Genomic DNA, 10,225 nt, shown 5'->3' with positions numbered 1-10,225 from the left:
CGCCGCCTCGGGCGCCATCTCCTACGCTGAGGTCCTGAAGCAGGGGCCCCTGGCTCCAGGGGCCTCTCGCCCCTCGGGAGAGGTGCCTCGGGCAACTCAGGAAGCAGAGGGCGGTGATGGAGACGGCGAGGGGTGTTCTGGACCCCCCTCGGCTTCTGCGTCCCACGCCCGGACTCTTCCGCCGCCACCTTACACCACCTTCCCAGGCTCGAAGCCCAAATTTGACTGGGTAAGCCCTCCTGATGGCCCTGAACGCCACTTTCGCTTCAATGGAGCTGGCGGAGGCGTCGGGGCGCCCAGACGACGCGCAGCCGCTTTCTCAGGGCCCTGGGGCTCCGCACCGCCTGCTTCAGGGCAGATGCATCCTGTTCCCGGGTCCCGGAGGCCCGCACCCGCCTTGCTGGCGCCGCCTATGTTCATCTTCCCGGCGCCCACCAATGGCGAGCCCTGTGCGCCCCCGGCCTCCCGGCCCGCCCGGAGCTGATGCCGCCGCCGCCGCCCACGCCACCACCCACGCCGCCTCCAGCGCCGCCTCCCACACCGCAGCCGCCCGTGATCCAGACAACGCCGCTGCCCGTGACGCTCCCGCCCGCCCCGGGCCCGGGCCACTTGGAGTCGGCCATGACTCCCGCCCCGGCTCCCTCTCTGTCCTCCGCCTTGGCTGCTGACCAGGCCCAGGTCCCGGCCCCGGCCCCGGCCCCGGCCCCGGCCCTGGCCCTGGCCCCGGCCCCATCCCCGGCTCCAGCTCCCACTATGGCCGAGCCATTGCCACCTGCGCCCGCGCCCGCGCCCGCCAAGACCCGCACGCGCAGGAACAAGGGTCCCCGTGCAGCCCGCGCGGTTCCGCGTGAGGATGGCGCCCCCGGAGATGGTCCCCGCGAACGTACAGCCACTACTGTGACTGACAGCGGTGGTGCAGGGGGTGGTGGCAGCGGAGCTCTTCCGGCGGGGACAGCTAACTCGGGCGCCGCGCGCCACTGGCCACCCTTCCAGGTGCTTAACTCCTGTCCCTGCAAGTGTTACTGCCGCCACCAGCCACGCCACCGCCGCCTGCCAAGAAACGTGTCTGCCTGGTGAGGGGAGGTCAGGGAGGAGGGAGGGGAGGGGATACCCCTCCAAGTCTTGAACTTCACTTTCCTGGAGGGGCCCCATTCAACCTTTTGGCCTCCTGACCCCCGCTGTCCCTAGACCCTCCCCTTGGCTGCATCTTAAACCCAACTGAACTCCAACCTTTCAGAACCAATAGGAGCCTTAATAGCACACTGCTCCCTGACAGAGAACACCTTGGCCCAGCCCCTTAGTATCCAGACCTCTGATGGATAACCTCCCTTGCTACTCTCTGGAGCCATCAGGGGTACTGGTCCCAGCTGGCCTGATCCTATTCACTTCCTTGACCCCGTCCCCGATGACATTAAGAAGGACCATGTCCCAAGCTCTTCAGGGACAGAGAAGATGATGGTCTTCTGGAACCAAATGGTTATAAATGCAGGCTTCCAAAGGAAGCCCCAGGCCTAGTCCCTGACTCCTGACCGCTCCAGTCTTTGACCACCAGAGGGCCCTGATGTCCCAGTCCTTGTCCTGCAGAGATTACCCTTGATTCTGCAGATTCAGGGGAGACACTGCATCCTCCGGTTACCTCTCCTTCACCCCTTAATCTCAGAATCTGGTCATCATCCGGGTCTGTTGGACCCTGGGTCCTGAGTCACAGGGAGACCCTCTGCCCTGGAACCTCTGGGGCTCAGCTGGGGCCTGGAGGGGGAGTTGGGGGAACCATTATCACCAGCCCTCAGCTCTCTTTCCTACTAAGTTTATTACTCAGATACAGCCCTGATCTAAACTCCCTTTGGGATATTCAGTCATGGTCTCTTATACAGATGGAGAGAGGAGCCTAGAATGGGTAAAGGCCTGGCCACACAGGTTCTGATGATTCTACCCTCCCTGTAGGCTGAGCACACCCACCAACCACCTGAGTGAGCCACCCTGGGTCGCCACCATCAAGTTGGCCGGCTCCCTGGTAGCCGGGCTGGAGCACTATGACTTGCAGGCTACCCATTCCAACTGAGTAGTCTGCCCAATGCCCTCTGCCTCCCCCTCCTTGACAATAAAATAACTATCCAGATGCCGAGATGCCTGCCAGCTAAGGGTTGGAGGGCTGAGGTGGGGCAGAGGTCTCCCTGAAAGCACCATATCCTGCGAACAGGAAGCTGGACCAGGACCAGCAATAAGGGAGGTTCTGTTCATCCAGCATGTGGACTGATGAGGCCACAGGTGAGACGTTCTCATTCCCCTTAATATCAGCTGCATTTCCAACCAATCAATCTGGTGCCAAGCTCAGGGTTTAGCACAAATCACTCTGGAAAGCAGGAATGATTCATTCCCATTATGCAGCTGGGGAAACTGACTCAAAGAAAATCTTGAAAATCACACAAATGGCCCAAATTTGGACTCTGCCTTCAACACCTTGAGAACTTCAAAGGCAGGAAACATAGGCTGGGAGGTACAGAGGTCCTACATCAGAGCACTGGCTCAGAAGAGTGGGAGTAAGGCCCACCCTGGCCAGGGCCTTGTGCCTTTTGTTCCACAGAGGTCGATTTAGCCTGTCATTTTTAAAAACTGGTTTAATTCACTGCAAGTATTTTTCAATATCAGGACATTTCACCCCCTTCACTGAACACTGGTACCTTGGCCTGGCCTTTGAGTGTCCACAGCTAGCCGCAATAGTTCCTCTATTGGGGCCTGTCCCTCCCCCAGGCCACAGCGCCACTGGGCCCTGCAGTGGGCACCTGTGTTGGAGACTCTGAGCAATGGCCACTGGAAAGAGGCTGATCCAGGGTTATCTCAGACTTCCTCGTGCCCTCAAACTTCCAAGTTCTTCAGAGATAAGAACTTATGTCCCTACCAGTCCACTTGGGGCGACAAGGGCCTAAAAGAAAATGTCAATCCATCTTTATTGTGGGTGGGGGGAACTCTGCACTGCAACTGCCTTAAATAATGCAAGCCCTGCCCCACCCCAGTGCCTGGTGAGCTCAGACGATCATCTCCAGCTGCCGGGCATACTCGATGACCTGTTTGGCCAGCTCCGTGGAAGGGATGGTGGTATCTTCCGGCTTCTGCTGCTGGCTGGCAAAGCTGTAGTAGTTGTTGAGGCCCAGGACCCACCCTCGCTGCAAGAAAGGAGAGATGGGAGATGGGTGGGGTGATCACACACACCCTCCCCAGCCCCCCGAGCCAGCACTTAACCCATGTAGGCCCTGGCTCACTTTCCTCACCAACCCTGGGCAAGTAATTTCACTTTTCTGTGCCCCCGTTTCTCCATGTTTGAGATGGGACCCTAATCACACACCTCTCTGGGTCTGTTGTGGGGAATCATATGAATCAAAAGTACTGAGAACAATGGCCCAGAGTAAACGATCATTAGATATCAGCTGTCCCCATCACCCGAGTTGAGCTTCACCTATTCCAGTCTGACCGTGACCCTCGTCAGTCATCAGGGCTACTCCACCACAAGCATCAGCACCTCCAGGGACCCTGATCCCACACAAACACCCCAGAGCCAATGAACCAAAGTCTTGTGGGGAAAAGCTGCACTCTCCAAGGAATTCTGAGGACAGACACCATCAAGCGCTAAGCCTCCCGCTCTGGCTGGTGCCAGGTGCTGGGCTCAGCTTATCCCACACATGAAACCCTAGCCCCTTTCTACAGATAGGAAAACTGAAGTTCAGAGCAGTTTGGCCACTTGCCTGAGGTCACACAACTGGAGTCTTGCTCCAGTGTCCCTCCAGGCCATCCCTCCCTGCTGTTAGTGAGTGCACCTATGGTCCCTTGACCTCCACCCCAGCCACCTTCTTGGCGTAGTCTGTCATCTTTTTGGGTGTGTTGAAGAAGAGGATCCGGGTGGCCTCTGTGAAGAGGATTTTCTCATAGGCCTTCTCGATACAACCAGCAATTTCATCCCTGGGGGAAGATGAGTCTCATTATTGTGCACAGACAAGGCCTGGTCCTTCAATTCAGCACTTACAACTGAAGTATGTTACCTGCCCCATTTATCCCATCGAGGCTCAGGGGAGAGTAGCTTGACTAGAGCTGCAAAGCTAGGGCCACAGCAGGGCACACACTCAGGTCTCTGGGACTCCTGGGCCCAGGCTCAGATTCTCACTCCTAGCCACTTCAGGACTTCAGGCTTGACTGAAACTGAGCCTCAGATTCACATAAGGGGATCTCTTCACCTAACACCCTCCCCACAGGATCCAATCCCAAGGGGGATCTTTGTACCCACTTTAAGAGGTCAACACTGAAGTTAAAAAACAGCAAGACATCAAGGCACTGAAATGGGACAAGGGAGTAGCTCTGGGCAAAAACTAGTGAAAAGGAGGAGCTTGCCTGTTTGTGAGGTATTTATTAATATCTCTTAGGCTAGGTGGTAGGTATGTGGGCACTCATTATATTATTCCCTGTGCATTGCAGAGAGTAGAAATATTTCAGAGTTAAAAATAACCTAAACCTACTCAACTGCCCCTCCTCACTCCCCGCACCTCTCTGGGCCCAGCTTTGTCACTGGAGGAATGAAAACGCCACTCAGTCTGGCGCTTTGCCCGGGTGAACCAACTCTGATACTACCTGAACACATGGACTTGTACACGTCACGCCCATCCACCCATGCAGTGCCACCTGTGTACACAGCAACCCCCAAGGAGCTAGCGGGATTTGGTGGCCCGCTTCTAAAGAACAGAAAACTGAGGTTCCACAGTTTAGGTGACCTGAGGTGAAGCCAGATGACTCAAGGAGTACTTCCATGAGAAAGGCAGCCAGGTCTCTGTCTGAGCACTGAGCTGAGCAGTTTGGGCACCAAGCCCATGCTCAGGGTCGAATTCCATGGGCCCATACACACACACGGCCCAGAGTGAGATGAGGGCTCTTACCACCATCTCATGACCAGTTCCAGTTCACAGAAAAGGAAACTCATGTGCCCAGCCTCCCCAGATCACAAGTGGCCCGAATGGGATTCAAACACAGAGCTATCTGACTCTGGAGTCCAAGCTCTTTCTACACTCCGCAGGGCCCTAGCCCCCACACACCTGATAGTGTCAAGCAGGATGTCGATGAAGAAAGTGTAGCTCTCGGCAGGAATGTTGCCTTTGGCCAGGAATACCTTGTTGTAGCTGCCCTCCATCAGGTACTGTAGAGGACAGGTGGGGAAGAAGAGAGGGTGAGGAAGAGGCAGCAGAGAGGCATCCCCACTGGGGCCTCACTGTAATCCCAGTGCCTCCATAATCTACACTCTGCCAGACCACTCTGCCATAGTCACCATTCCCCATGCAGATGGGGTCCTCCTCTTCTAGGAAGCCCTCCCTGGTATGTACATACACACACACACACAGACACACACAATCATTTTATTTACTATCTGCTTCCTCATATGAATGTCAACCTCATAAGATCTGAGATTTGATCTGTTTTGTTCACTGTACAGTCAGAAAACCAACCAAAGTGCCTGCGTACATGGCTAGGGCTCGATATTTGTTAGACAAATAAGCAAATGAGTCCTCAGGCTGAGCCCTGCCTAGTCTTCCAGGAAGCCCTCCCGAGTGTCTCTCCCTGCACCCCTCCCTTTAGCCAGGCCCTCCCCCAGCCGCTTCCTCAGCCTCACTTGCTCGAGGGACACCGGATGCTTGATGTATACGTTGGTCTGGATGTCCTTGGCAGGCAGCCGCTCCAGCTCTGTGTGGAACTCAGCCACCCGGTTCTGGGACAGCAGGAAGAGGAGGTTGAGGCCCAGGAGCTGGTGCATGTAGGCTGACTCTGGGAGCTGCTCCCTATGGACCAGAGTGGGAATCCAAGGTAAGGAGGGCTTAGGTGCCAACCAGGCTCCCCACACCACAGGCTCCAGGGATCCACCCTGATGACTGCCCGATGCTCTCTCCTTGGAGGACCACTAGTTCCTGGATTTTCAGATATAACTGAGGCTCAAAGAGACATAAAGAAGTCACAATCATATGGGCCCTAGAAAGTGACCTCTCCAGTAAAGTGACTAAGCCTCCGTTCCCCTAACTGTAAAACAGGTTTCATCACAGTACCCATCTCATAGAGGTGGGTTAAATGAATAAGGTTAACTGATTAAGTTATTTAATCCAGGTACAGTGATTAGAATGGTATCTGGCCCCAACAAATACCACAGAAGTGCTAATTATATTAATAAGCATTACCTTCACTTATAGGGGGAAACAGAATTAGAGAGGTGAAGCCACTTGCCCAAGATCATATAATCAGGAAAGGGGAAAAATAGCTTCAAATTCGGTTTTCCAAGCTTCTCCTGTCAAATTCTTACCCATCAGTCTCCATGGAAACCCCATTCGGTTATGAAACCATTCAGTTTCATATTCAACGTGCAGTCAGTGAGTCTCTGCTCTGGGCCAGGCTCCATACTAGGCTGTGCTGGGACCCAACAGTGACCAAGACCCTTCTGTTTCTAGAAGACTCACAGTCCAGTAGGAGAGACAAGGCCGGGACAGGAGACACACAGACAGAGGAGTCAGGGCTGATACCCCATTGGAGACCACAGGAAAGAGCTTGGTCTGAAACCTGAGTGCTACGGAGAGTCATGACAGGTTCTAAGCAGACAATCAACATGGTCAAATTTTAGCGTCACAAAGATCCTACCAGCTGCCATGGAGGGATGAATGGAAGAGAGCAAGGCTGGGATCAAGGCAGGTAAAACAGGACTGTGGCTACCTTGGGGAGTGGAAATTTAGAATGGGAATGTGAAGAAGGAGACAGACCAGAGGGTAACTGAGACTGGACGGCATAATCCCAGACTCAGGCCCTCCAGGCCAACCATGAACCCTGAGGCTTCTGGGCACACAGCTATGCAGAGGGGGAATTCCCAGGTGAAGGAAGATGTCCCAAGTGGCTAGAGCAACAAGGATATAAAGCTGCCATGTAAACCACCCACCCCCTCCAACACACACACTACTGTGTGCTCAGCTGCATGCAACTCTTTGTGATCCCGTGGACTGTAGCCCGCCAGGCTCCTCTGTCCATGGGATTTTCCAAGCAAGAATACTGGAGTGAGTTGTCATTCCCTTCTCCAGGGGATCTTCCCAACCCAGGGATTTGCCCATCTCCTGTACTGGCAGGCAGATTCTTTACCACTGAGCCACCAAGGAAGCTGCTACACACACACACCCCAAATTAGGGGCCAGGTCCATCCTCACTTGTAATCGAAGTAGTAGCACTTGAGCTGGGCCATGTACCGCTCGAAGGAGGGGATGTCCTTGCGTAGGATACTCCATTGAGCCCCGATCTCCAGTATGTCACCTGTAGGCAACAGAGGAAGTTCTCAGGAGGTGACCAGAGTCCCGACCTTGACCACCACTGCTACCATTCTTGCCACAACCTAAGTCCATAAACCGCCCCCCCCCAATCAACTCCAGTGACACTCACGGGCCAGAATGAGCTGCTGCTTGGTCAATTTGGTCCCTGTGGTTGGCAGGAAGTTGAGCTCCAACAAAACCAGCTGAAGAGGAGGGCAGGGGAAGGAAGGAAAGAAGATGGGACTTTAAGTATGAGTTATTTACTTTTATCTAGGCCTTCATTTTCCCACCTAGAAAATGGAGCTAGCCATCATCCCTGACTCATAAGGTTGTTATGAGTATTAAAGGAGTCAGTCAGACCAGGGCCTGGACACATGATGTGGGTTCATTTAGGATGACTTCATGTTACAAGTATTAATAGACCCACTGGAGAGACCCACTCCATGCCTGACCCAGTGTAATCAAGGGGGAGGGGAGACACTAGCTTCTTCGGTTCTTTGGCAACACTTTCCCACACCTTGCTGGGTTGGGACCAGCTACCCACCTCAACCTACACCAAGGAGGAAAGGGGGCTAATCTCTTCCTATGGTCCAGCTCACACATCATCCCTTAACAGACACCACCCCACACACCTCAGTAACGTGGTCCAGCCCACTGTATTTGTACCCCTTCCACCTGGCCTGAAGCAACCCGAGCCCCATTAAGGTCCTCTGCTCTAAGAGTATTTTTCCCAGCTTCAATCCTGCCCTCACAACTTAGCTGGGCCCCTCTCTCCACAGATCTATCCCTAAGCCCCAGATTTTTAGGACCCCAGCTTAGTCTGGTCTTAACCACGAACCCCATCATCCCAGCCTCCTTCTTCCATCTCCCTGTCCAGTCCTCATTTCCCACTTGGTGGCGGCCAGAACCCTACATCACAAAAGCTGACAGCCCCATCCTACCACTCCAACCAGCTAGGCCTCCAAGCACCAAAATTTTAACCTCTCACTCGGTGTGCCAGAAACACCCTCTCCATCACCCCCAACCGTGGGGCCGCATTTAGTCCGTTCGAGGTCCCTCTCACATCTACATGCCTCCAAACCGCATTTCGGGTCCTCTGAATCCTTCACCCTATTAGATAGCCCAGTCCGCCTTAGTCCCGTCGGCGCCGCGGTTTCCCCCTGAGCCCGAAGCTCGGTTGGGTCTGGACCCTTCGAAGCACCCCCGGCCGATCCTTACCTTGAGACGGCCCAGCTCTTCCCCGCACTTGCTAAGATTAGGGCTTTTCCGGTTCCACTCGCCCTTGAGCTGCTCGTACATGCCGGCCGCGGCCTGCAGGATCGCGCCCGAAGCCGCCGCAGACCCCGAGCTCGAGGTGCCGGCCACCCCGTTCACCGCCGTGGCCGCCATCTTCCGTGATGCGGCAAACCGACAGCCCGATTTACGGCAGCGACGCCTATCGACGCACCCCCGGCGGAAGTGGGGCCGGGAGGTGGAGCCCCAAATCGGGGGCGAGGCTACGATGGTTTGCCTCCGCCCGCCGGGCTTAGCCTTCAGTCGCTCTCAGGGAGGTGCCCTCGAAGCCCGGCCCTGAATGAACATGTCAGCCGGAGCTCCGCCTCTACTGTCACTCAAAATGGTAACCGGAAGTCGCCCCATGCCCTAACTGAAAATGGCAGCGGTCGCAACGCCTCCGCACTTCCCGTAGCCAATATGGCCGCACCGGCTTCACCCTGGGCTCTGTGTCTTGGAGATTTCACCTGCGCGGCACCTCTTTCTACACCAAGAGGTGGCGGTGGTGGAGCCACTTGATTAACTATTATTCTTCCCATGTTACAGACAGGCTTTGAGAGACTGGGTAAACTTCCAAGAGACTAACGGCTGAGATTTGACTCTAGATCTTTCTCACTAGTTTCTCAGTGCATCTTTCCACATTTTCTCCAAGCTTGTACGAATACGCATAAACTTTACAAAAATCATCCAGTATTAATGGCTTAAATTCCACCATATATGCAGGGAATTCCCAATTCTTTTTTTTTTATCCTACCCCTGATTCCTCCATCTATATCACACCTGCCTATTTAACATCTACTTTTTCTCAATTCTCTTGTCTTCCATCATTTAAAATGTCATAAGAGGTAAGGATATTTATCAGTTCTCTTTACTGCTGTATTCCCAGCGCGAGGAAGACAATATTTGTTGAATGAATGAACGAATGTGTAAATAAATTGTGTCTTTCATCCACGCTCCGCTGGGCTCGTACCGCCCCCGCCCCCGCCCCCGCGGTTCCGCCCCGCCCAGCCCATTTGCCAAGGATCTAAGCTTCCGATCTGGAGAAGGCAATGGCACCCGACTCCGGTACTCTTGCCTTGAAACTCCCATGGACTGAGGAGCCTGGTGGGCTGCAATCCATGGGGTCGCTAAGAGTCGGACACGACTGAGCGACTTCACTTTCACTTTTCATTTTCGTGCATTGGAGAAGGAAATGGCAACCCACTCCAGAGTTCTTGCCTGGAGAATCCCAGGGACGGGGGTGCCTGGACGGGGGTGCCTGGTGGGCTGCCATCTCTGGGGTCGCACAGAGTCGGACACGACTGAAGCGACTTAGCAGCAGACTTAGCAGCAAGCTCCCCAATCAGGGATTGAACCTGGGACATCCAAGTGAAAGCACCCACTTCTAAATGCACAGGCTTGTCATTGCAATGATTGATTCCCTGGTGGCTCAGACAGTAAAGCATCTACCCCCAACGCAGGAGACCCTGGTTCAATCCCTGCGTCCGGAAAATCCCCTGGAGAAGGAAATGGCACCCCACTCCAGTACTCTTACCTAGAAAATTCCATGGATGGAGGAGCCTGGTGGGCTACAGTCCATGGGGTCGCAAAGAGTCGGACATGACTGAGCAACTTCACTTTACTTTACTTTACTCATTGCAATG

The 10,225-nt window shown here is 54.5% G+C and overlaps 2 protein-coding genes across 2 annotated transcripts in view; one reads left to right on the top strand and one right to left on the bottom strand.

The window, feature by feature from the left end:
* Positions 1-2,505, top strand: part of GGN (gametogenetin) — a 3,353-nt gene extending 848 nt beyond the window's left edge. Inside the window, 3 exon segments of the mRNA XM_010849311.1 lie at positions 2-448; positions 451-1,073; positions 1,945-2,505. Coding sequence (XP_010847613.1) covers positions 2-448; positions 451-1,073; positions 1,945-2,062 — 1,188 coding nt within the window. The 3' untranslated portion in view covers positions 2,063-2,505.
* Positions 2,506-2,600: 95 nt separating this feature from the next.
* PSMD8 (proteasome (prosome, macropain) 26S subunit, non-ATPase, 8) lies at positions 2,601-8,891 on the bottom strand. Its single transcript, XM_010849188.1, is given in 7 exon segments — positions 2,601-3,164; positions 3,843-3,954; positions 5,076-5,176; positions 5,648-5,813; positions 7,212-7,314; positions 7,441-7,513; positions 8,529-8,891. Coding segments are annotated over 7 exon segments (1,056 nt in total). The 3' UTR covers positions 2,601-3,026.
* Between the last annotated feature and the right edge of the window lie 1,334 nt (positions 8,892-10,225).

The sequence above is a fragment of the Bison bison genome, unplaced genomic scaffold (genome assembly GCF_000754665.1).
Source record: "Bison bison bison isolate TAMUID 2011002044 unplaced genomic scaffold, Bison_UMD1.0 scf7180017864280, whole genome shotgun sequence".
Classification (NCBI taxonomy): domain Eukaryota; kingdom Metazoa; phylum Chordata; class Mammalia; order Artiodactyla; family Bovidae; genus Bison; species Bison bison.
This window is presented reverse-complemented; position numbering and strand designations above follow the sequence as displayed.